The 27,828-nt window shown below is 39.7% G+C and overlaps 1 protein-coding gene across 1 annotated transcript in view; it reads right to left on the bottom strand.

Annotated features, from left to right (window-relative positions):
• Window positions 1-449: 449 nt before the first annotated feature.
• Window positions 450-27,828, bottom strand: part of LOC149218249 (S-adenosyl-L-methionine-dependent methyltransferases superfamily protein) — a 128,485-nt gene continuing 101,106 nt past the window's right edge. The window contains exon 2 of the mRNA XM_089383865.1: window positions 450-1,601. Coding sequence (XP_089239991.1) covers window positions 950-1,601 — 652 coding nt within the window. The 3' untranslated portion in view covers window positions 450-949. The remainder of the gene's footprint in view (window positions 1,602-27,828) is intronic.

Here is a 27,828-nt window from a genome sequence, read left to right as displayed (position 1 = left end):
TCAGTGATTCAGCAATAGTACTTGTACATATTGTACTTGGTTTTTCAACAAACAAGCAAAAACGATAATAATATTGGCTGAAGACTTGCAACAACAGATCTCCGTAATCTTGTCCTTCTTCATGTTGTGCATTCCAAGTAATCAGACACACTTTGAATATTTAATTTATAGTTAAGATTTAGAATTCGTATATAGCATTGGTGGTTTGTTAACCAAAAGTTCATCATTGTTACTAGAAAAAAGCATATTTCGGTAATAATAAAGCAACGTGACATGAAATTACTCCAGCTATGAAAAATTCAAGAAACATATAAAATTCAGAGTTCCTTCTTTCCCCATATTTCTTCACATTTTATGTTATAAGTTCAACGCGTCTCTATTGCTGCCTCGCTTTCTTTGTTAGAAGCAGAAAAGTGGATTCTCACAGGGTATCCCTGTCAAAAATACAATTCTTTTAAAAAGTCTTCGAAGTATATGCCATTCAAGTAATATTTTGCCAACAACAGTCGGAGAGAAGTTACTCTGAATAATCAAAGATACTTGGACTTTTAAATAAATGGAAGAAAGAAATTCAATAACTAAAGTAGCTGCTTGAGCAACAGATTCAATCATCAATTTCTCATTGAATTTACTTCTAGTAAGCAGCTCAAGGTTAGTTGCTGTATGATAGATATTTGGTGGAAACAACCGACAAGGAAGCAACTCTTCTATATAAAGGAGAAATGGACATTCTCCATGATGCACTGCAGGCCTTAATTTCAAAATGTTCTGCAATTCGCCATAGTGGGGACAATTTCAGGATCATTTTCTGTTGATGCAAATTCAACCAAACTAGGAAGAACACCAGAATAAACTCAAGGGAAATTCTGATGCTGACAAAAGTGCATCACCGCAGCCTTATTAGGCATGTTCTAGAGCACCAATCTTCAGACATAAGTGCACCAGATCCCTAGGACTTATTGCGTTGGAACTCAAACCAAATCTCATAATGATTAAAAAGGAGGCTATCATGCGTATGTTTACCAACATATTTAAGGCCCAGTTTTGAGAGACGTTTGGAACACTCATCCCCATGCAAGCGAGTACAGAATTTGATATTGTGGGAAGCAAAAAGACGACCATGAATAGGAGCCAACCTTGGAGCAAGCTTTTCTAACCCAGTCCAAACAAGAGCCTCAGGCATGTGAAGAAAAACTGCACTTGCATAGATCAAATCATAGGTTCCATGCCATTCAAGCTTGCTAAAGTCCATATTTTCATCTCGCACAATGAGAGGACGCTTGTGAAGAAGACCTTGTGCAGGAAGCTCATACCTGAATGCTGCCATTAAAGATAATACATCTCGTTCTAGACAGTGAAAATGGGCAGGCTCGAGATAGCGAATGAAATGCAAACCCACTCTTAATGTTCCACAACCCACTTCCAACACATGATTTTGAGGCTTAAGCCCCACTGCTTTTGCTAGAAATTCATACACATCTCGCCCTCCAGCCCAAGGCTCCCCGTAGTTACTGTGATGCTCTTCCACAAGCAATTCCCCAGGGCATGGTAAAGCAGTGTGGTTGTCTGGATGTTCTTCATAATGAGAAACTCCTTTGTATCTGAGCACAAAATTTAAGTTCCATACATCTCAGCACAAAGCAATGATCAAGCATATCCTTCCTTCCCTTCCCTTTCGGGATAAATGTTGGGAATGAAGTTCTAATAGCTATCATAATTAAAAAAATACAACCCTTTTTCAGAATTGATTTAACAAATAAAATAAAGAAATGTATTTGTTATGCTCACACAAACTACAGTGATGTTTATGGGCTCTGAAACAAACTGCTGAACCTTTTGTTACGCAATAGAAAAATTATAATACATTACATTTTTAAACAAATTACATCTTCTTGATGAGTTTGTTAAGCAAATTAAATTTTCTTGATTGGTTTCTCAAATCTCGCAACTTTCAATCTAAGGGTTTTCAAGTCTCTTTTTCCCAAATAAATGTTCTCACTAATCTAATTAACTGAAGACTTATATTTTGTTAAGTTCATACTAACTACAGTGTTGTTTATGGGTTCTGAAACAGACTACCAAATGTTTTGTTAGGAAAAAAGACAAATCAGATTACATTACATTTTTAAGCAGATTATATTTTATTGACGGGTTTGTTAAGCAAATTAAATTTTTTTGATGGGTTTCTCAAATCCTAAAAATAAATTTAAGGGTTTTCAAATCTCTTTTTTCTCACATAAATGTTCTGGCTAATCCAATGAGCTGAAAACATGTATTTGTTAAGTTCACACTAACCAAAGTGTTGTTTATGGGCTCTGAAGAAAAACTGCTGAATGTTTTGGTAGGTGAAATTTGAAAAGACAAAATTAATTACATTACATTCAAGTAAAATTATATTTTCTTGTTGAGTTTGTTAAGTAAATTAAATTTCTTGATGACTTTCTCAAATCCCACAATTTTTCATCTATGGATTTTCAAATCTCCTTTTTTCTACATAAGTGTCCTTGCTAATATAAGGAATTGAAGACATGTATGAGAGTCAGAGCTGAATATCATGGTAAGATATGAGGATAATGTGGATCATTCTGAAGACTTACTGGAGGAAAACGACATATTCATCTCTTCATGGAGGGAGGTTCCATTCTACGAAAGTGGATGCAGGCCAAGCATTTTCTAAAGACCCAAGGGAAGGGTTTCTGCAGTGCTCATGGTCTACATCTATCATAAACACCAACATTGCAAACTATTGTTGTTCCCAAAAACTGCTAACAGTAAAAGAGAATCAACCTCAGGGAATATATAAATACCCCTACATTTTTATAGAGATGGTACTCCTCTTTCTCACTTAGATCATAAAGTTTCTTTCATTTAAAATAAGTTTATCCTTTCATAACATCAACATCTGAGAGTGGATCGGGTGGTAAGACCCAATAGCGTGGAGTGATTCATCCATTCCATTGTGACCATTCATCAAGACAAAATAAAGAAATAGTCAAATCAAGTCCATAGGATAGAAAGCAAAACAATAGTCCTTTGCAGAAAATTTTAAATGATTTCATCCAACTAATTCCGTGAGGGTGTAAAGAAGCCACATACTCGAGATTTCATGCTTTAATAAAAATCAGAAATCACAAAAACTACGAGACTCAGAATAGCTCTCTATGAAACCAACTTTAAAGAAAAATACAAGTCAATTAGTGTTTGAAGATGGGTCTTGGTTTAGACTCGAAACGTCGACAATAAAAATGTTTACTGTGGAGCAATTTCCGACATCACAACATACAAGTCAATTGTTCAAGATCAAATAAAATGTGTAAAAAAGAGCACCACATAATATCCATGATACTTAAATGATAAAATAAAAATGCATTCATACTATTGGACTAGGACGGGGCTCCTGTGGACCATATATATATAGGCAGAGGTGACCTCGAAGAGAAAAGGAAACAACCAAGGATCGGTCTTATAGGAACAGAAATCAAACAATCAAGGATCAGCCTTACAGGAAAAGAAATCAAACAATCAGGCTGGATGATCACAGACAGAAAAAAAGAGGGCAATGCTTCAAATAAAAGTGTACTTGCAAAATTTGGAGGTGGGCAATGATGAATGGACCCTCTTCTTCTCCTCTCCTTAGAAATCTTCAAAATGCAGCTCAAACCCAACCCTAACAAGTGTAACTGCTTTTTGGAAGTTATGGAGGATTAGTTAATGCATTCAACACATATTTGAGCCAATTTTCAATATACTCTTTTAACGGTGAAACTGTTATATCGTGTTTGACCTGAAGCGGAAACAACTCATCCTCTATAGCTTTGCATTCAGAATGTAACTCTGGCATGGCGGCCATGTGATCTTCATTATCATTCATGACGCTAAACAACCATCATTTGATTTCCTCTTCTAGGAAACTAGTGAGAATGTCAAAATCACTTCCCCGTGAAAGGTTGAGTATATTATATTTAACTCAAATTCTAGTTGTTCCTTGGTTAGCGACGTGGCATCTCTTACCAATGATGGGCCTTCGAGTTCTTTGACTACATCTAGACTCTAGGGAATTTAAAAAATCACTTATTTTTCCTTCCAAGGTCTTACAACTAGCAACTAATTGTCGAAGGATGTCTATCCTTGCAAATCAGCCAACCTTTATCTACTTTACTCTTCTCTAGGAAGGAAGATCATGCTGCTTCTTGTGAACTCATTCATGTCAGATATTCTTGCTATAAATGTATTTACTTCATTTTTATAAAAGTATTCATCATTTTGCAAGTCCTTCTGAAGATATTCAATAAGAGAAGAGATTCTATTTGCCAAGTCACTTGAGTTTGTGCTAACTTACCATGCTTCCAAAATTATGTTCAGTGGTTTATTTATATTTTCTGCAACATATGATCTAATGCCAATTAATAATTTGGTAGCCTTCTTAACTTTAGAGGATGTCCCTGATGTTCCTTCAGTAATTGGATTCAGGGAAAAAATAGATAAAGGTTCCGCAAACAGTGGCCTAGGACTCAAAGCGTCCTCCAGCTCACTTAACCTCTTCTTGAGTCTAGCATTTTCCAATTCCTATTATGTAATTGAATGGGCAATGGTGTCACTAGTAGTCAAATGTATTTCAAGAATTCCAAAGGGTTTTATCCCTGTAACATTAGTCTCTGAGCTCCAATTTTCTGCAACCTTCTTGTTCTTAACATTAATTCTTTCTATCTATAGTTTTTTGGCTTCCTTATTATATCTGTTTAGATGCAATGTCAAAAATTGTTCTTCAAAAACAGTTGGCCCTTCACAGGCCAACTCCTCTGCAATTTGTTGGGTTTTAGCCATTTGAATCACTGCCCATACAGGCACTTCATTGGTGTCATCAACCTCCATCACTGCCATATCATTCTCCTAGTTTTCAGAATTCTGAGCACACTTAGTGTTACTGCTTCTTTTCCTTTTCGCAGGTGCAACAATGTGTTTTTTCCATGTGACGATGAGGAGGATCACCACCTCCTGCACATCCTTCATGATTATCTATTCTTTCTACAATAGGTACCTGACTCTTGTGAGTAGAAGAGGAACTCTTATGGGGAAGGTGGGTGGAACCAACATCAATATTGGTTTCATTTTTAACCCTTGGTCCATGTTTAGATTGATAACTCTCCCTTCTCAATTTAGTTTTCTCTGCATGTGTGTTTGAATTGATTTGCATAACTAAGTTATCATTACAGACTTGCTTCTTAGAAATAACCTTGCTAGAGGTGGGGTCATTGTCATCAACTCCTGTGATTTCCCGTGTTCTTATAAAAGAAGTACCATAACCGATTGAAATCAGGTGGACCAAGAAAGTTCCCTCTAGATCAAAGCCTTTGTAGGCTTCAGCATCTTTTAAGTGAACAACTCGACCATTTCAAATAAATGGGCTAAACTTTTGATTGAGATATCTACAACTCAAAAAGGAAAGAGATAAATTGGCGCTTACTTTTCTCATTGAAGTAGGAAAAGCAAGCTTTATATTGTCTACAAACTTCTGCCCTAAAATATCTATCACAGAAAACGGGGAAGGAGAAAAGGTTTTCCCTCAGACCTGAAGAGTTTGATGTGAATGAACTCTTCTTCATATATGTGAATCCGTTTTCAATCGAGAAAACTCAACGTTACGTCTGTGAGCCTTTTGGGCTGTGTTCCAATAAACATGTTTGAATTCTTTTACGAACCCATCTTGCACTTGATAGAAATAAAATGATGCCTTATGTCTCCATAATATGAAGTACCAAAATTAAACTGGGTCATTATCAATATCAAAATTACCCTTTGGAAGCAATCCTTCAAATACATTATAATGTATCAGAGCAAAAGAAAAATACTAGGTCATCAAGAACCTCTTTGTCTTCATAAAATTAGAAAGCTGATGGGAAATTTCATTGGCAATAATCTCAGGGCAGTCCAAAACTGTTCTTATTCGAATGGAGAAATGGAGTACATATAGAACATACTTGGGAAGATAGGATGTAGTATGTTGTCCAATGAGCTGAGAGAAGAGCCAAACAAAATTGCAATGAGGCTCGAACAATAAGCATATATCAATATGTGTGAGATTAACTGACAAAGCAAAGGATTGGGCCAGGAAACTTTTTAGCCGGTTCACTCCACCACCTTGGAATCAAGGAAGGAATTGGCTTCAAGGAATATTTGGAGTAGCTAGCCACATCATCTTTCAGAATATAGAAGGAATTAATGTGAAAATTCCTTGAAACGCAGCAACTGGAAATAATTCTCTAACAGTTTATTAATTTTCTGATTAATATCGAATTAATCACACTGCAATTTCTTCACCATATAAACTACTGCGGAAAACAAATAGGAATTGAGAAATGCTAGCACACATAAAAAAATTGACACAATTATTTTTGGACAAATGTCCCCGGAAAAACCAATGTGGGAGAACTGGTGCAGCAGCTGAGGGTTTTATTATTATGCAGCAGTGAATTCTGAGTACAATAAATATGGATGCCCAACTAACTATCCAACCTGAGAGAAATATTGGCAAAATTAACACAGGGAATTTACCCTCTTCTCCAAGCAATCCTGGCTCAAACTGACAACTCCAAGCAAGTCATCCAAACCCTCTCTGCAGGCTCTGCATCACCTCTGTGCAGCCTGTCATATGCTCAGCCCAAAACAGCTGCTACTCAAGTTGTTATGCCTGTTGCTGACTGAGGAAGTGTCCCTCCTACCTACTAGAAAATCTTCCTGGCCTCTGGAACCTGAAACGACCTCCACTCCAGCTAAATCGAACTGCCTCTTTGAGGCTCTGCGCAGGCCCTGCACTGCCTCCTGGAGAAATAATTCGGCCTCCTCTCTATGCCTCTCCAAAACTGGAAAACTTCCTCTGGATCATTGTCTCTACCCCTCTCTAGCCCTGCGTCACCTCTCTGGCTCAAACTCTGTTGCTGGCTAGCTCAAACTTTGTTGTTGGCTAGCTCAAACTAACCAAGGAACTCACACTCTTGGCTCTTTGTTTTGTGTATCTCCATCTACTCATCGACATCTTCTTATAATCTTCAGTTGGGACTCCAATGGCCAAGATTAAAACTTAATCGATAGTTGAGATCATCTCCAAGTCGATCTGTGTGAGTTTCTAAAGAATTCTCACCTTTCTCAATTAATTGTTATTAATTAACCAGTTTTCCTAAATTAGACTTAGGAAAAATTTAAATGATGGTTAGTTAATTTAATTGAGTTATCTCTAGGTGGAATTTCCATAAACAATTTCTAAGTTTTGGAGAACTCCTGTGTTTTAGCCTCTCCATAAAGTTTGAGACTAGAACATCAGCTAATGCTACAAAAACTAACACTCCCTCTTAGCAAGGAAGTTATTCTCCAACTTTGTCTCCATAACATCTTTGTTTATTTGGGATAGCATCGGATGTGCTCTAGCCACGAAAATTGGTGGAGAGGCTAAGGCACGTGAGATCTTCAATACCCAGAAAGGGTTTGGGCAGATTCTAAACAATTTGGGAGATATTAAAATAATTAATATTTTTAATGGAGTCCCTAAGTCTAAACTTGGGGAAAATAAAATATTAATGTGAATTAATATAAAAATGTGTTAGAATGGTCCAAAAGTCATGGATCAAGCCAGATCTAATCTTAGTCGTTGATTAGGGACTTAATCTCGGCCGTTGACTTGTCAACGAGAAAAGTATAAGAGGAGGCTTGAGGGTCACTTGGAGAACACACTAAGAGATCAAGATTTTGACTTTTTGGCACTGGGTTTGCTGAGAAAGTTGAGAGAGTGATCAGAGTTGCAGCTAAAGGGCAGTGAATACAGAAGCAGAGAGGCAGAGATAGCATCGGGAGGATCAGCGCAGTAGCCAGAGAGAGGGACACAGAGCCAGCCAAGGGTTCACGCAGAGCCAGCCAGGGCTCACACATAGCCAGCTAGGGCTCACGCAGAGCTAGCCAGGAGTTGCGTAGTGCCTCAAAGGACCAGCGTGGGTGACGCAGAGGGCCAGAGGATTGACGCAGTGCCTCCAGAGGCTGACACAGGCCAAGCCAGGGTGACGCAGGGCTAACGCTGGGCTAGAGAGAGGCTGGCGCACTCCCTAGAGGCTGACACTGGGGTTTCGTGGGGCAGATTGGTGTTGTGGAGCTGCAGGAGTGTTTATCCAGGGTTTCAGCCAAAATATTTGCTTCCCATTAGAGAGGTACTACTGCCGAGATTTTCCTCTGTTGGGTGAGCCAGATTTGGCACCTAGATTGTATTTTGAAACTGCTTAAAAAATCAAACCCTCAAATAGCTGCACTGATTTTCCTGCATTGGGTTTCTCCGGGGACATTAGTCCAAAAACAACGGTGTCACTTGTGTGCTTGTTTCTATTTTCTTCAATTGATGATCTGTAATGTGTTGAGCATGCATTTGTATTTATTTCCAGTATTTACATGGTAAATAACTTGTTAATTAACAGAACAAGTAGGTAGGAATAAATCAGTAAAGTGCATGAAGGGTTTCTAACGTGTCAGACTTAAGAATTCCAACAATCTTCCCATGTTGTTGATGTCTGACAACTATAGTTGCCTACAATTGTCCACCAACCATTGTGCTAACTCTTATTCATCTGGCACTGACTGTAGTTGAACCATGCTTCATTTGTGTTGTTGTTGACTCTGCACTGTACATCCAGTACTGCTACCAACTCTACATCTGCACTGCAACCCAACTAATACTCCCTCTCACTGTTTGTTTATGCTACTACAATTACTACAACTGAGAAGCATCCAAAATATTTTGTCCCTGCTACTGAAACGGATTCTCCACTACACCCATATGTTCTCTGAAATATACGAACTTAGCTCTTCCCAGAGATTTTGTGAGTATATCTATAACCTGCTCTTTTGTGGGAATATATTGTAGCTATGAAAATTCCTCTACCGAAATCCCTACTACAGCAACTGATGATATTACTCCTATTTGTTAAATTCCTTTAAACAAATTACTTGCAATTTCCTACGGAAAATACACTGCGGCATTCACTTAATTAAATATTATGCAGAAACAAGAGACTAAGCAAGAAAGAAAATACAACACAAATGACACCGTTATTTTTGGACAAATGTCCCCGGAAAAACCCAATGCGGGAAAATCGGTGCAACAACTTTGAGGGTTTTATATTATTAAGCAGTAGTTTCTGAATACAACTTTGGATGCCCTCCCAGCAATCCAGTTACAAAGAAATACAACTGGCAGAGAAGAATTGTGAGATTACCTCACTCTACCCAACAAATCCCGGCTGTTCCGACAGCTGAATCAACTGTCCCCGGCTACAACTACACTACCCCTCCGCAGTAACTACGTGGAGCTCTCTGAGGCTCTGTGTCAGCTCAACTGGGAAACGTCTTGCCTTCTGGAGCAGTTTCCAGCCCTCCCGGCTCAGAAATGTCAGCTCCTCTACAAAACTCAGACTTCTACGTGGGTGACTGAGTTGCCTTTGCGTGAGCCCTTCTGGCTCAACGTCAAGCTCTGCGTGGGCCCTTTTGGCTCAGCATCAACCCCTTTGGTGTCTCTCTGCCTCTCTCTATTGCGTATCCTGGGCTCTGGAGAAGATACTCCAACCCAACTATCCCTGCCCCTCAACTGCAAGAAATCTACTCGATCAGAATTTCCTCCTGAGAACTTCTCACTTCATAAATTCGATCTCTTGATCTCTCGAGTGTCTTCCAAATGACCCTCAAGCTCCCTTAAATAATCTTCTCATTGACATTCAACGACCCACATTAAAAGTTAATCAATGGCTAAGATCATTTTAGCTTGATCCTCGTCTTCTTCTAGAAGTTACACCCACAATTAGATTAATACCCATTAATATTTTTAATTTCCTAAGTTTAGACTTAGGGTCCCATTAAAAGATATTAATTATTTTAAATTAAAATTGTCTCTGGGTGGAATTTCCCAAAACACTTTCTGGGTTCTTCGAAATACAAGTGCCCAAACCTCCCTGCAAAATTTGATGCCTAGAGCACATCTGATGCTACCCCAAATCAACAGTAGTTGCACTGCTCCACGTTGGACACAATCTCTAACGAAATGACATCGAATATCTGTGTGTTTCAACCTATCATGTAACACTGGATTTTTAGAGAACTTAATGCAACTCTGATTATCACAGTAGACACTGGTCACCTCTAACCTCTGCCTGAACAAGATCACTAGCAGCTTTCGAAGTCATATAGCTTCACACGTGGCTATGCTAGCTGTCATATACTCTGCCTCTACAGAGCTCAGTGCTACTGACGTTTGCTTCCTGTTGCACCAAGAAACCATCCCTGATCCAACGTTGAAGCAGTACCCAGAGGTACTCTTCCTATCCACTAAACTGTTTGCCCAATCTACATCTGTGAATCCACATAGTATGATGTCATCCCCTCAGGTATATTTCAACCCATACTCTATTGTGTCGCGCAAATACCTCAAAATGTGTCTCGTTGTTGTCCAATGCACTCTCTTCGGCTCCATCATAAACTGACTAAGAGTGTTGACCACGAAGCAGATATCTGGCCTAATATTGACCACATACATGAGAAAACCAATAAGTTGTCTATGCAAGGGGGGGTCAACATCCTTGTCCTCTAATGAATCTATCTTCTTCCAGTTGGTGATCATGGGTGTAGACATGGGTCTACAATCTTGCATCCTGAATCTCTTCAGCATCTCTGTAAAATATCTCCCCTGACCAAGGAAGATCTCCCCGCTATTCTGCCACACCTCCAATCCTAAGAAATAGTGCATCAACCCCAAATCCTTAATGTCAAACATTGCTGCCAGGTTCTTCTTGCAATCCTCTATGAGCCCTAATGACCCTGTCAAGAAGAGGTCATATACATACAACAATAGGATGAGTGGCCCATCCTCTACCATCAAGTAGTAAAGGTTGGGATTTGCGTTACTCTTGACAAACCCCATCTACTGCAAGTAGTTGTCAATCCATCTATACCATGCCCTGGGAGCCTGCTTGAGCCCGTATAGAGCTTTCTTCAGCCTACACATGTGTGCACCTCTCATGTGTCTCGAAGCCCTATGGTTGTTCTATGTACACCTCCTCCTCTATCACTTCATTCAAGAATGTTGTCTTGACGTCCATCTGGTGAATCTGCCACCCCATCTAAGTTGCTAGGGATATAATTGTTACGAACAAAGTTCGTATACGCTCTGATACCAATGTAATGAACAAAGTTTGTATACGCTTTGATACCAATGTAACAAACAAGGTTCGAATACTCAAAAGTTAAATACTTCAGAAGACATTGAATATGAAGATCTCCATTGAAGATACAATAATATATATTAAAATGTATGAATGAGAATGATGATACAAATGAGAGCGAGGGCATGCTTATATACCCTAGGAAGGTATCTTTTCATGTACGATCATCTCCTTAGAGACATGCCCCTTCATTATTAACTACTAGTTAATTAATCATTATTTATGTTTATTATTATTTACATTTGTATTATTTTTATATAAATTATATTCATAACATTACCTTCCTCTTCAAAAAGCTTTGTCCTCAAATCTTATTGTTGACAAGGTGTGTCCTATGCTTCTTTTTCTTGTAATCTATTCGTATCCTTCGTGATTCTTCTAGTTGTCATCTTCGTTGATACATGATGATAAGATCCTTTGAGCGATAAGTAGAATTGTTGAGCTAGGAAGGGATTTGACCATCCTAAATAAATCTTTTGTGAACCTTTCGGTTACTAGAAACTTGTGATGAATTATTATCACTAGACTGAATTGTGCAAACTTCATTATTCTTTGGAACATAAGTTTGTTGTTTATGTTCTGAGTGATAGAAATACGCAGACTGATTGACATGTCTACTCTTGTGATTCAGAGGTCGATAAGGAATTCTAGTGATTTGATTTTCCCTTATCTTGTTTGTGTTGTTTCCTTGATTTACTTGAAGTATCTGATTTCCTTTAGCTATGGAAGTTGCATGGTTAATTTCTGGATCTTCACTTGAAACTTTTGTTGCTTGAACTGCAATTTCCGAGTGCGTAGTCACTTCAATTGGTTTATCTTTTTTTGAGTTTGTGATATTGACTGGATCGGTATTTGTTCCTTTTTCTTCAATTTGGACAGTTACATCTGACGACTTCGATACATCTTTCGTGATGAGTTCTTCTAATTTATTTTTCAATGATTGCTTATCATTTTTAAGTTTCTTAATTTGCGTGAGTAATTTCTCGCTATGGTCCTTAAGATGAGTAATTTCTTTGTTTTTGTCAACGATGATTTTGTCAACTTCCCTTTGCATATTTTGTATCGCTTTTTTACTTTCTTGAAGAATTACTTTTGAGATATCTTGTATGTCTTCTGGCGTCACTAAATCTAGCTTCAAAGTAACGTCTTGTAGCGTTATTTTTTTCTTTTTGTGGGAAAATGTCAAAAACTTCTTTTTCGTATTTAGGATAAAGGACCCTAGTGATTCCATCAAGGGTGAACCCAGAATTATATCACTATTGTCACAAAATAAGGTTTTAACGATGAATTGCGAGGCAAAAATATAGTCTCCAATGCATAGTTGTAGATTGTTTATGTTATATTGTTTATTATTCATCGAATCCATCATTTCAATTATGTTCAATTCAGGAATCACTAATTGGTTAGCACATTTAGTACTAACATAATTATTATTCTGAGTAGGATTGATAGATATTATAACATCCTTTCCTGCAAGTGATCCTTTGATTTTAAATAGTGCATTAACACACATTCTAAAAGTTTTAGGAAATCTTCCATCACTAATCTCCATTTTTTCTTCCTTCATCATTTTCGAACTAGCCATTTCTTTTAGATGAACTTAGGGTTAACAGTAACCCTTTTGTAATTTTTATAATAATATTTTTTTTACAATTGTCTCTTTTTAGAAGAACCCTTTAATACTCTTTTAATTTTATTTCATATATTTATATATGTTGGTAGTAATAATATTATAATAAATATTATTATCTCCAATAAATATATTTAAATATATATATTTTTCCCGATACTCTTTCGGTAATATGTACTTAAAAGTACAATTCCCTATATATATATATATATATATATATATATATATATATATATATATATTATTGAATTTTGAAAATATTATAACCCTCTTAATCCTCTTAAATAAGAGATCAACCTTACATAAACCCACTCTACAATCCACTTGACCATTCCCACTAATTCGTAGTGATTCAGCATTATAACAATTTCCTTGTATCGGCTAACCAATTATTTTAATAATAATATAATTTCTTATGCTTTTGAATTAAATTGAATCAGTTTATTATGGGGTATATGGATAATTTCAATGTGTGCTTTATAGGGTCGTGATGTTTTGGATAGTCGAAACCCCTGTCAACATTTTTGCGACAACCACACTAGCACACACAAATTGTTAAATCGATGGTGGTGGTATGGTGGTGGCTGGGGAGTCGGATGGTAGCGAGGGACGGAATCTGAGAAGCGGAAAATGGCAGCGCGTATAAAACCAGGGCAATGACGTGGTGATTGTCAGTGGCTTGTTGGACAAGAAAAATAGAAGTTATTGTTGACGGTTTTGCAGGTGTCAGCATCCGCAGATGATGGAGAATGCAAATAGCCAATCTTCCACCGGCAGTGGTAGTTTTGAGTTTGCGACGACACAGAGGCCGGATGCGGCAAACGCTGCAACGGTTGTTGGGTCGATGATCAACAATTTAAGCGGAAGGCGATGGCAACATCGTGCCATTTGACCTTCTTTTCTTTCTTTTTTTATAATTATAATTATTTTGTTTATAGCCCCTTTTTTTAATTCCTTTTTTTAATTTTTTTTCATATATATATCTATATATATATATATATATAATGTTTTTTTTTAATTCTTTTAATTTTTCATTTTTTTCAATGGCCAAAGCCTTGACAGTGAATCTAGTAGAATGGAGAACCTCCAACTATGTAGTGAAATGCTTGAATTGTGACAACAACAAGGTTGACGAAAATTGTTGGTCAAAGGCCGGATCAAACTGGCTTTGTGCCGCGATTGAGCAGCGAGAGGATCGAACAGCTCTATTACCAATGTTACGAACAAAGTTCCTATATGCTCTGATACCAATGTAACAAATAAAGTTTGTATATGCTCTGATACCAATGAAATGAACAAAGTTCGTATACTCAAAAGTTAAATACTCCAGAAGACTTGGAATATGAAGATCTCCATTGAAGATACAAGAATATATATTAAAATGTATGAATGAGAATGATGATACAAATGAGAGTGAGGGCCTGCTTATATACCCTAGGCAGGTACCTTTTCACGTACGGTCATGTCCTTAGAGACATGCCTCTTCATTATTAACTACTAGTTAATTAATCGTTATTTATGTTTATTATTATTTACATTTTTATTATTTTTATATAAGTTATATTCATAACAATGATTGACCGGATAGAAGTGTATCTGGCAACTAGGGCAAAGGTCTCCTCACAATCTATACCTTCGTTTTGTGCATGCCCCTTTGCCATGAACCTAGCCTTGTACTTCTCCACGCTGCCATCCGCAGCATACTTGATCTTTTAGATCCATCGAGAACCTACAACTAACCTGTCCTCAGGCCTCAACACCACCTCCCAAACATCATTCGTCATGATAGAATTGTATTCCTCCACATGGCATCTATCCACACCTGATGTTGTGCGGCCTCCTAATAGTAGGAAGGTTCCACAACCTGTGCCACCAATGCTCAGTACCTGTCAGGTTGTATGCGTTCTCCCTTGTTCTTCCTAGGAGCTCCAATGAACTCCTTTGCATCTCTCAATGTCTGATGAACATCCCTACTGATTCGACCACTAGTGGTGGGAGGTTCAACCAGCTCCTCATCCTGCCTTTGCTACTCCATCTGCTGTGAACTCACTAGATCCCCTGTACCTGAGGAAATTCTAGTACTAGTCACTGTATTGGATTCCTATGACTATCCTACTAACGGTCCCACTAGTTGCCCCTACTGTTGGACCAATGGAGCTTCTGCTGGCTCACTCTGACCACCTATTGGCATCTCGCGAGACTTCTTAAAGGCTTTGTCCTCCATGAACTTCACATCCCATCTCACTACAATGTTCCTGCTACTAGGGACATAGATCTTGTATGCCTTTGAGGTTTCGCTATACTCAATGAGGAACCCAATTTCTGCAATCTGATCCAATTTGGTGTGCTTCTCATCTGGCACATGGCAATAAGCTATGTTGTCGAAGATCCTGAAGTGACTTACCTCAGGCTTCTTTCCTGAGAAGACCTCTTCTGGCGTTATCTTCCCCAATGCCTTATGAGGAATCCTATTCTAAATATACACCATTGTGTTACATGCCTCTGCCCAGAGAAACCTAGGCAAATCTTGGTCATATAACATTGTTTTTGCAGCCCCAACTATAGATATGTTATTTCGCTCCGCTATCCCATTCTAATGTGGATTGTATGGAGTTGTCCACTCTCTTCTAATACCTTCCTTCGCACAGAAATTTTTGAAGTCTTTATCTGTGTACCCTCCACCATTATCTAAGCGAAGCACCTTGATATTCTTCCCTGTCACATTCTCCACTAGAGCCTTAAACTCCTTGAAGCAATCGAAGACCTCAGCTTTGGTCTTCAAAAAGTAGATCCAGGTTTCCCTGGAATGGTCATCAATAAAGGTGACGAAATACTCGGCCCCACCATCTGCTTTGTTGTCACTTCTTGGGAATGTGGCCTTAGCATATTTCCCAAGCACGCACCCTTTGCACACATCATCGTGTTCTATGCCAAGTTCTGGAACACCTGTCACTGTCTCCCTGAGCATTCTAAGTGCTACATGGTGTAAATGTCCCATTCTCCTATGCCAAAGCTCATTCAGGTCTTTCCCCTTCTTACTTCTACTGCCTATCAGTGGCATTGGAGAATCAAGTTGCAACTTGTACAACCTGTTGCTTCGAACTCCAATTTGTTTCACCCTCTTCTAGCTCAGGTGTTTGACAAACACCTTCTTCCCTACAAAGTGGACATCATATCACTTATCCTATAGTTGGGATACTGAAATCAGGTTCATACCCAATCTTGGCATATGTTGTACATCTGTAGCATCGGTACTTACTCCTAACTCCCTCTAAAAATCGATGGTACCTCTCCCCACTGGAGTGCACTTGGTCTTGTTTCCCATCGTAATATGGAAGTCCATCTACTCTTCATTGTAGCAAGAGAAATATTCTCTAACCCCTGTCATGTGAGTTGATGCTCCACTGTCGATATACCAGACGCCTTGTGAAGCTAAGCTATTTAAGCAAACAAACTCGTCCTCCAATCTAGAAGACAATTTTGAAGCTCCTGGAGTATCAAATTTGCCCATGGTCATACTAGAGAATTTTGTAGAATTTGTTGAATACATCCCGAGTATAATTTTGTGTGTTATTTCTCTGCTACCCGACACTGAATCTGCTCTAGCAAACAGTTGCAAACCCTTTTTGCCTAGACAAGAAATCTGCTCTGCGAAAATATTGAGTTGTTGCTCCCTCTGCCTGTTGGAACTGCTTCCCCAGACAAATCGAACTTTCCTGCCTGCTGCCACTGGAAAATCGAACCCTATCCAGCAATTCGCATTGTTTAACTAGGCACTGCGTAGCCCTTGAAAATTTCGTCCTATTGCTCCCTCTAAACTGCAAAATTTTCCTCTTTCATCTCTGAGCCTCCTGTCTGTCAAATATGCTCTGATACCATGTGAAAATTCCTTGAAATGCAGCAACTAGAAATAATTCTCCTAATTGATTAACAATTCATTAATTTTCTTATTAATATCGAATTAATCACACTGCAATTTCTTCATCATATAAACTATTGCGGAAAAAAAATAGGAACTGATAAATGTTAGCACTGACACATAAAAAACTGACAATTATTTTTGGACAATTGTCCCCAGAAAAACCCAATGTGGGAAAACCGGTGTAGCGGCCGAGGGTTTTATTATTATGCAGTAGTGAATTCTGAGTACAATAAATATGGATGCCCAGTTGGTTATCCAACCTGAGAGAAATACTGCCAAAATCAACTCAGGGAATTTACCCTCTTCTCCAAGCAATCTCGGCTCAAACTGACAACTCCAAGCAAGTTGTACAAACCCTCTGCGTAAGCCCTGCATCACCTCTGCACAACCTGTCACACGATCAACTCGAAACAACTACTACTCAAGTCGTCCAGCCTGTTGCTCAATGAGGAAGTGTCTCTCTTGCCTACTAGAAAATCTTCCTGACCTCTGGAACCTAAAACGACCTCCACTCCAGCTAAATCGAACTACCTCTTTGAGGCTATGAACAAGCCCTGTGCTGCCTCCTAGAGAAATAATTCGGCCTCCTCTCTATGCCACTCCGGAACTGGAAAACTTCCTCCTGATCACTGACTCTACCCCTCTCTAGCCCTATGTCCCCTCTATGGCTCAAACTTTGCTGCTGGATAGCTCGAACTACCCAAGGAACTCGCACTGCTAGCTCTTTGCTTTGTGTATCTCCATCTACCCATCGACCTCTTCTTATAATCTCTAGTTGGGACTCCAACGGCCAATATTAAAACTTAATCGATGGCTGAGATAATAACCAAGTCGATCCGTGTGAGTTTCTAGAGAATTCTCACATTTCCCAATTAATTGCTATTAATTAACCAGTTTTCATAAGTTAGACTTAGGAAAAATTTAAATCATGGTTAATTAATTTAATTGAGCTATCTCTAGGTGGAATTTCTAGAAACAATTTTCGGGTTTTGGAGAACCCCTGTGTTTTAACCTCTCCACAAAGTTTGAGACTAGAACACCATCCGATGCTACAAAAACTAACAATTAATAGAACAGGAGTTCTTCCATCTGTCACAACTTGAATCATTCTATGTTTAGCATCGAACTTGCTCGCACACTAAGAGATGAATTCTTTGAAATCAAACACTACTGCCATGAAACCAGCTTTGCTATGCCAGTCATCCAGATTTTGTTAGCAAGCTTTTGCTCTAGAGATAGGTCAGAATACCACTTATAAGCTATAGCCTAGTGAATGTCTCTATTGTGGCAAGCTAAAGAATTGAAAGTATGTCCATAGAGTGGATCTTTCTTTGTTTTGTTTACTATCCTCCTATGTAGCACGGGAACTGCTCCCAGCCCTTGGAGAGAAAGTACCCCAAGCTCAACGCTCTTGGGAGCTTGTGAGCTGGTACGAAACGCTCCAAAAAAGTCGGAAGCTTCTGCAGGAATGTTGGAGCTTTTCGGGAGCTTTGCGGTCCAAAATGAGCGGTTTCCAGTTCTGGCTTCGCCTAGGAACTTTGATCGGGAACGTGTGGGAGCTCCCATCCATCGAGGAGCATCTAGATGCTCCTCGATGGATGGGAGCTCCCACACATTCCCGATCCTTGAGTACCCGTTCTTGGGAAAATAGACACCAAACTTTGGCGGCGGGAAACTCTCTGTTTTTTCCATTTCCCGCCAATTATTTGCCTTCCCTTTCCTATATAATCAATGTCAAGCTAGTGATTTCAAGCCAGTGATTTCTTTGTGTTATGCACGCTGCTTTGAGGGAGGCTTCCGAGGGACGCTGCTTTGAGGGAGGCTGCTGCTGCTTTGAAGGAGGTTGCCGAGGGACGCTGCTTTCAGGGAGGCTGCCAAGGGATGCTGCTCAAGGCTCAAGCCATTGACGCATCGCTGTGTGCATTGAACCTTGACGCAACGCTGTTTTGTTCAGGACAGTATGCACTGTGCAGGACCATAGGGTCTGGGTCACACATTGCTGCTGTGTACTGTGTTCAAACTTGAGAACTTCAGGAAACTTCAAAGCCTAAAGGTAAATTCTGGATGGATTCTCGAATTCTGGATAAATGTCCCATTGTTAGCTCAATAGATAAATATTAAAAACTTAGCAGAGATGGTCCCGAAGAATGAAATGACATCGCAAAATTTTTTTGTTTGAAGGTCTTCATACTTGCTATATGCATTCTGGAGATTTTTAATTTTTCCATGTTTTAGAAAGGTTGATTGGTGGCTTAGGACTACGCTGCTGTAGATGGTAGTATTCATGTTTTTTTTTAATACTGAAATTAAGTTAAAAACCCAATCGACCAACTGTTAAGGGGTAGCCTTTGCATCCAGGCAAAGTGAAGTTCCCTTCATCTTCCGTGTGTCCCTAGGATCACCGCAACAATACCTCCATGGTTAACATGAAGGTCTTCTGCACATCCATGAATAATCTGATTACTTCTGGCTTTCACTTCAGTTTTACAGAGTGTAAATGTATTTGTGACAGCAACGCTCATTGGATGGTATGTTATCTCCAGGGATCCCTTTTATTAAAAAAGCTTCGATAATGGATAAGATTTTGCCATATTTTTCCAATTTGAGATGCCCTTAAAGCATTGTCTTAAAGAATATTAATAGTTATAGTTTACTTTGGGTGGTCAGAGGATAATATTAATAGTTTTAGTGATAATGATGTAAATTTAGTTTAATTTGAGAGGCTAAAAGAAGCACTTGTTATTATATTTTAATATTTTATTAAGATTCTGATAAATGCCATAGTGCTAACAATATTAACAATTAAGTTACTAACCCATAAAAGTTGCAGCATCGGTGTCTATAGATTGTAAATAAGAATATGTTATTAAAGGGAAGTTGCTTTTGTTCAGCTGCTTGTGGACAATTTATATTTGTTATACAGCGTGCTTGAATTGTCTTTGTTAAATATTTGCATGTTTTGACAATCTTTGACGCCAGAGTTCCTTAATCCTTGAAAATTAAAGGGCAGTTTGGAGAGACAACATTTAAAGGGAAGTTTCATGTAACAAGTTACAATATTTATGTGAGGATACAACCAACATAAGGAACAGTGTCTCCATAACAACTTCTAACAGATGAAACACGTGTTTGTGCAATTTCTTATTTATATATTGAACCTTTTGAGGCACCTCTCGTATAAATGGCCAACTTGACATGTTCAGGGGTTTTAACTTTTCATAGCAGATCCATTTCAATGCACACATGGGGGCTTGCTTCAATAGCAGAGTTAAGTTTAAGTTCAAGTTGATTCATAACCAGTCATGGGAATTTAATTATTAAATACTAGTATTTCGAATTTATTTTAATTTTTTTTCATTTTTGTCATTTATGTACATTGTAAAATTTATTTATTTGTTCTACTTCTAATTTTTTTTGTATTTTAATGTAAATTTTCAGTATTGATACCATGGATAGAGGGTTGGGCAATGAATGTGTTAACAACAACAACAAGATGAGACCCTCACTACCTCCACAAGTTCAACAACAGAATGCAGAGGCAACAATAAGTACAGACAAGTAATCACGCAACATTTCCAAGAAGCCTTTAATGAAGTTCATGAAAAAAACACAAAACAAGGCAAAAAACAGTGGGGGCTGTGAGGAATGGCAATGCACTTTGTGTGACCATGTTTTTAAGGGTAGCTATACAAGAGTATGGCATCATCTTTTGGGCATACCTGGGTTAGGAGTGAAGAGTTGCACATGTAACCTTGAACAAAGAATGGAGATAAGTAAGCTTCACATGAAAGCAAATGAAAACAATGAATGTGATAGTAGCATTGTATCTCCTAATAATAAGAAAGGTAGACATAAAGATTCATCCCAATGTATGAATGAACAAAGCCACATCAAAATTGAAACTAATCACAGGAGTTCTAGCACTATGAGGACTAGTGTAAGTTAATCCATTCAAAAGATTTTCAATGTCTTGCATAGGGATGAAGTAGATGATGTCATAGCAAATTTTTTATGGCGAATGGAATATCATTTAATGCCACTCGTTCACCATACTATAAAGAAATGGTGAGAAAAATCATAATCGCAGGGACATAATATGCACGCCCAGGGTACAACAAAATGAGGACTTCATTATTAGATAGAGGGGTGACAAAAATGCATGGACTTATGGAGGACCTCAAACAATATCGGGTTCATTTAGGTTGTTCAATTGTCATAGATGGTTGGACCAGTGATGATAATATCGCCGAATATCGAAAATATCGATATATTTTCGGTGAGCCGAAATATCGCCGAGAAAATATCGCGATATTTTGGGATTTTCGCGATATTTTAGCTCCCGAAAATATTGCGATATTTCCAAGATATCGCCGATATCTCGGCAAAATATCGCCAGGCGTGTTATGCCACGGCTAGAAAAAGGGAAAATCGTTTTTTCTTCATTTTTGTTTCTTGAGTGTTGGAGAAGGAGGGGGAAGAGTTTTGTGGTGGTTGTCAAGGAGGGTTTGAGGATCAAACAACAATTATCACCACCAACCAAGATTTTTTTGTGGATCAAAGATTGAAGAACAGTGAGACAAACTTCATTTCTTCCATTAATAGGTATGTTCTTAAAAACCCCTATGTTAATGATTTTTTCATAGATTCAGGGTTATGCTTGCTTGCCTCTTTGCCTACCAACATTTTGTTTCTTTGTTTTTTTCCATTTGCTATGATTTTAATGCCCATGAGCCAATGCAAGGGTTTTCTCCATATTTGGACAACAAGCTTCATTTTTTTTTTCAACTTTCTTATGCACTCTCTTATTGCCATTTTTCATTCACATTGCAAAATGCAAATAATGTAGTAATTTTTTTTAAATTAAGTGGATATTACTTATTATTTTTTGTGTCGGGGGGTTTAATGCCAATTTTTTGTATTTTTTGTGCTCTAGGTTTGAATTAGTTCACTACAAATGTCAAATATGCCAAAAGCCTTGGACCCATTTTGGGAGTATAGGGAGGCTGTTGGTGGGGCAAATCGGGCATATATATCATGCAAATTGTGTGGGACCAAGATGTCAGGAGGGGTTACACGATTGAAATACCATCTGGCTAGACTCTCTGCACATGATGCAGATGTAATGCCTTGTATGGTTTCTAGTGCAAAGGTTATACAAAAAGCTCTTGAAGCAATTGCTGAACAAGACAAAAAGAAAGATGCTAAGGAGAGGCCAATGGTCTCAGATAGATCGCTGCTAGTTTTATTTGTTTTGCAACTTTTGCTACATATAAGTTTATAACTCATGATGATGAAATACTTTTAAAGTTTTATATATGTGATGTTATTTTGTTTGAGTCCTTGATTGGACAATTATCAGGGATTAGCAGGGTTTGGTATCGCCTTTGAAGTTTGATGCATCATATTCATAGAAATTTAACATCATATATATTAGTGCTTTCTTCATATTTATGTGCCAATGTGTTTAGTTCATGTTGTTATTGCTTTATATGTTTAGAAATCTGGAAAAATATATATATATATATATATATATATATATATATATTATGCATTTTTTATGCTTGCCGATATTTTGCCGGTATTACCGATAAGATGTTTTTTGGACCCTCGCCGATATTTTGCCGATACCGATATTTTCAACACTGGGTTGGACAGATATTCAACAAAGACCTTTGTTGAATGCTATTATCACATCACCAAAAGGGTCCTATTTTTTAAAAGCAATTGATTGTAGTGGAAAAACTAAGGATGCTACTTTCATGTTTGAAAAGTTGAAGGATGCAATTGATGAGTTTGGTCCTTCAAATGTGGTACATGTCATCACAGATGCAACACCTGTTTGTAGAGCAGCGGGATTGATGATCCAAAGTTGATATAGGCATATCTTTTGGACTCCTTGTTGTGTACATGCCCTTAACAATCTCTTAAAAGACATTGGTAAAATACAGTGGATTGCAAAAATCATTTCAAATGCGAAGGACGTACAAATGTTCATATGAAACCACCTGCTTCCTTGGCAATTTACAAGATGTATTCAAAGAAGCATTTTTTAAAACCTGCAGAAACAAGATATGCCACATACTTTATTTGCTTGAGCGCATGGTTGAGGTCTATGCATCTTTACAAGCCACTGTTGTTTCTTCAGAGTGGAATGCATGGACCGAGTCTAAGTCACCTCAAGTAAAGAAGATAAGAGAAATGCTTCTTAATGAGGACTGGTGGGTTGATTGTAGATATGTTATTTCTCACAACTCCAATTGTGGAGTTGCTTAGGTACGTTGATCCAGATTCTCCAGCTCTTGGAGAAATATATGAATGTATTGATACCATGGTGGGCAAGGTAAAGCACATCATTCACCAAAGAAACCCTTCTTTGGAGTTTTTCCATGAAATCCACAAGCTGATAGAGAAAATATGGCTTAAACTCAATACCTCCCTTCACATGGTTGCATATGCCCTTAATCCAAAGTGGTATATGGAAAGACCAAATAGAATTCTTCCTATTGATGATGAAGAGGTAAAACAAGGGTTTCTTGATGCTATAACTAAGATGTATATTATTGATGAAGCAAGTGTGATACGGGAGCAATTTATTGATTTTGGTACATTAAGCCCTCCTGCATTCAGCCAAGATGCAAAGAGGGACATCAAGCATTATGCTCAGAAGAAACCCCTTGGATGGTGGAGAATGTATGGGGGCCAGGTTCCAGAGCTCTGAAATCTTGCTTCACGTTTGCTATCTCAGGTTGCTAGTTCCTCAGCTGCTGAAAGGAATTGGTCCACTTATAGTTTCATACACTTTATTAAGAGGAATAGACTTACCTCTAAGAGAGCAGAGAAACTTGTTTATGTGCATAGTAGTCTTCGGCTTTGTTCAAGGAAGCTACCTGAATATTTAGAAGGACCTGTTGCATGATGGGATGTGAACGTTGAAGATGTTGCCCAAATTGACGATGATGATGACAATCCTTTACCAAATGCAGGATTGGTTGGCATACCTTTAGATGACATTGTTGCATTTGATGATGATGTTGATTTGGGGAAGCATCGGATGTGCTCTAGCCACGAAATTTGGTGGAGAGGTTGGGGCACATGAGATCTCCAATACCCAGAAAGGGTTTGGGCAGATTCTAAACAGATTAGGAGATATTATAATAATTAATATTTTTAATGGAGTCCCTAAGTCTAAACTTAGGGAAAATAAAATATTAGTGTATTAATATGAATCTGTGTTAGAATGGTCCAAAAGACATGGATCAAGCCAAATATAGTCTTAGCCGTTAATTAGGGACTTAATCTCGGCCATTGAGATGTCAAAAGGAAAAGTATAAGAGGAGGCTTGAGAGTCACTTGGAGAGCACACCAGATGATCAGTCATTCTATTCTCTAGAGCGGGCTTTGCTAAGAGAGATAGAATAAGTGATCGAGACAGCAGTTGAGGGGCATCAAGTACAGAGAAACAGAGAAGGCAGAGATTGTGCTGGGAGAGCAGGGCAGCAGCCAAGGAGGGTGACACAGAGCTAGCAAGGGCTCACGCACAGCCACGCAGAGGCAACCAAGTACTGCGCAGAGCACCAGAGGGGCCAGCGCAGCTGACGCAGAGGCTCCCAGAGCTGACGCAAGGCCTCCTGGGGCTGACACAAGCCTAGAACGGCTGATGCAAGGCCAACGTGAGACAGAGAGGGGCTGACGCAGTCCAGATTGGGCAAACGCTGGGGTTGCAGGAGCAGTTTTGCGTTGAAAAGCTGCCAAAAGGATTTTCCGGGGTTTCAGCCAAGAGATTTCTCTCAAACTGTGAGGTATAGCTGCTAAGTAAATTCTCTGTTAGGTAGGCCAGTTTCGGCACCCAGATTGTACTCTGATATTGCCTAATAAGAAAACCCTCAGATAGTTGCACTGGTTTTTTCCCGCATTGGGTTTTTCCGGTGACATTAGTCCAAAAATAATGGTGTCATGTGGTGTGTTTGTTCTTGTTTCTTTTAGTTGTTGATCTGTAATATGTTGAACATGCACTGGTCTTTATTTTCAGTATTTACTTTTTAAATAACTTGTTAAAGAAAAATAACAAGTAGGTAGGAATAAATCAGAAAAAGTGCATGAAGGGTTTCTAAACTAAGTAAACTTAGAAACTTCAACATGGTATCAAAGCGTGATTGCAGATCACAAGAAGACTAAAAGACATCAGCCGAGCGGAGCAATAGCAGCAGAAAACAGTTGCCCCGAGGTGACAAAAGTTGTTTCTAGCAGCGCAAAAGCCAAGGAAGTGTGACGCAGAGCCAGCGTGGGGCAAAGAGGGGCTGACGCAGTTCACAGAGAGGCAGTGGTTGGGGTCTAGAAGGCTGCAGGAATATTGCAGAGTGGAGTTGGTGAGGTACTGTAATCAGAACAGTACCCAACAGAGCAAGGCCAGAGGAGTTGTTACCGAGAGTTTCTAGCCGAGGAACCTGGATCAGCAGTGCAGTTGCACAAGATGATCAGAGTAGGGGGCATCTTGACAAGCGGCAGGAAGATTTCCAAGGGGGAAATCAGGACTCAAAGGGAGTCCAGAAGAGAACTTCCAAACGGGAAGTAGAGACTTAGAGGAGTCAAACAGAGAACTTCCAGGATGGAAGTAGAGGAGCGTCATGGCACTACACAGGGTAAGAGACCAGGATAGACTAGATGGAGCATCGAACTTCGCAGTCTGGAAGGCTAGAGTCTTATCAGTTCTTGACAGGAATCGTGTCAAGAACTTCGCCCTGAAGGTTATAGCTATCCTAGTTGACCCCAATGATAACGATAAGTACGAAGAGGCGATGGCAAGGGCCAAGTGCATTATCCTTGACGGGGTCAAGGATCATGTGGTACCACATATAGCCAAGAAGGAAACGACAGTTGAGATGTGGGAGGCTCACAAGAACCTGTACCAGCATACTTCTGTGCAGAGAAGAATGATGCTCGAGAACCAGATGAGGTCGTATCAGATGAAGAAGGGTCAGTCGATTGACACCTTCCTCGGAGGACTAAATGAGATCCGAGACCAGTTCATTGCTATAGGAGCGACACCAGATCAGGAGCTTATGGTGAGGACAGCCCTGAATGTTGTCTCAAAAGATTGGGAAGTGTTTGTCCAGGGTATCCTGCGCAGAGGGACTCTCCTACCTTGGGACAAGATGTAGGCAACTCTTCGCCAGGAAGAGATCAGACGACAGTCGAAGACAGGTAGCAGCATCAAAGGGATCAAAGTTCAGCAGGAGGAGAAGGATGTGGCCCTAGCATCTGAAGGAAAGCAGGAGAAGCGGAAAAAGAAATATCTCTCCAAGATCAAGTGCTTCCACTGTGGGGAGATGGGTCATTATGCGACCCAGTGCCCAAGGAAGAAGAAGGGAGAGTCTTCTGAGACTAAGGCAGCGCCAGCACGGGCAGGGAAGGAAGTTTTGACAAACGATGACTGTGCCATGAGTGTACACGCACCACTTGAGCGGAAGTGGGGAGACATCGAGCTGTAGTCAGATGGACTACAAGCGATGAGGGGCAAGATCCTCGAGGTACCCAACCTCTTGGATTAGACCTTGCTACGGGAGCCCCGACGAGGAGTAGCAAGACTGGATGAGTGGGTAGAGACAGATGTGGATGGCGCGGCAGAGAGAGCTACAATGTAGGAGTCCCGAGACAGCGCGAGGCTAGCAAGCTACAGCAATGTGAGAGACACAAGAGTGTTGCACCAGTGCAGGAAGGCACAGAGAGGTGTGCAACGGTGCAAGATGCAGGGAGTTGTTGCAGCAGCATAGAGGTCAGAGAGAGGGAGCACTTGTCAACGGCAGAGGGAGCTTCAGCATTAGTGGGTGTTTCTAGCCCAACAGGGAGGTCAGTTGGGAGATCAGTTACTTACTTCTCAGTAACTGAGTTGCAGTGCAGCAGTGGGCAACACGATGCAACATGATGAGAGGAGGTGCAGTGCAGATGCAGTGCTGGGAGGAAGGACCAGCAACAGCACGGATGCAGAGGGAGTTGTCGTACAGATGCAACAGTGGCAGTGGCAGAACCATGGGCAGCAGTACAGGAGGCAGCAGTGCAGAGGATGTTGGGCAGGAAGGCCTAGCATCAGCACAGGTATCGATGTCGGATGATGACAGTAATACTCAGTGAGGAATATTGCTAGAGCACAATCCTCGCTAAGAGGGAGTGTTGATTTGGGGTAGCATCGGATGTGCTCTAGCCATGAAATTTGGTGGAGAGGTTGGGGCACATGAGATCTCCAATACCCAAAAAGGGTTTGGGCAGATTCTAAACAGATCAGGAGATATTAAAATAATTAATATTTTTAATGGAGTCCCTAAGTCTAAACTTAGGGAAAATAAAATATTAATGTGTATTAATATGAATCTGTGTTAGAATGGTCCAAAAGACATGGATCAAGCCAGATCTAATCTTAGCTGTTGATTAGGGACTTAAACTCGGCCGTTGAGATGTTAAAAGGAAAAGTATAAGAGGAGGCTTGAGGGTCACTTGGAGAGCACACCAGATGATCAGTGATTCTATTCTCTAGAGCGGGGTTTGCTAAGAGAGATAGAATTAGTGATCGGGAGAGCAGCTGAGGGGCATTGAGTACAGAGAAACAGAGAAGGCAAAGATTGTGTCGGGAGAGCAGCACAGCAGCCAAGGAGGGTGACGCGGAGCTAGCAAGGGCTCATGCAGGGCCACACAGAGGCAGCTAAGTGCTGCGCAAAGCACCAGAAGGGCCAGCACAGTTGACGCAGAGGCTCCCAGAGCTGACGCATGGCCTCTTGGGGCTGACGCAGGGCCAGCGTGAGATAGAGAGGGGCTGACGCAGTCCAGATTGGGCATACGTTGGGATTGCAGGAGCAGTTTTGTGCTGAAAAGCTGTCGAAAGGATTTTCCGAGGTTTGAGCCAAGAGATTTCTCTCAAACTGTGAGGTATAGCTGCGAAGGAAATTCTTTGTTGGGTAGGCCAGTTTCGGCACCCAGATTGTACTCTGATATTGTTTAATAAGAAAACCCTCAAATCGCTGCACCAGTTTTCCCGCATT

The sequence above is a fragment of the Pinus tabuliformis genome, chromosome Q (genome assembly GCF_031772625.1).
Source record: "Pinus tabuliformis cultivar Carrire ecotype Pingquan chromosome Q, CPIR1, whole genome shotgun sequence".
In the NCBI taxonomy this organism is placed as follows: Eukaryota; Viridiplantae; Streptophyta; class Pinopsida; order Pinales; family Pinaceae; genus Pinus; species Pinus tabuliformis.
This window is presented reverse-complemented; position numbering and strand designations above follow the sequence as displayed.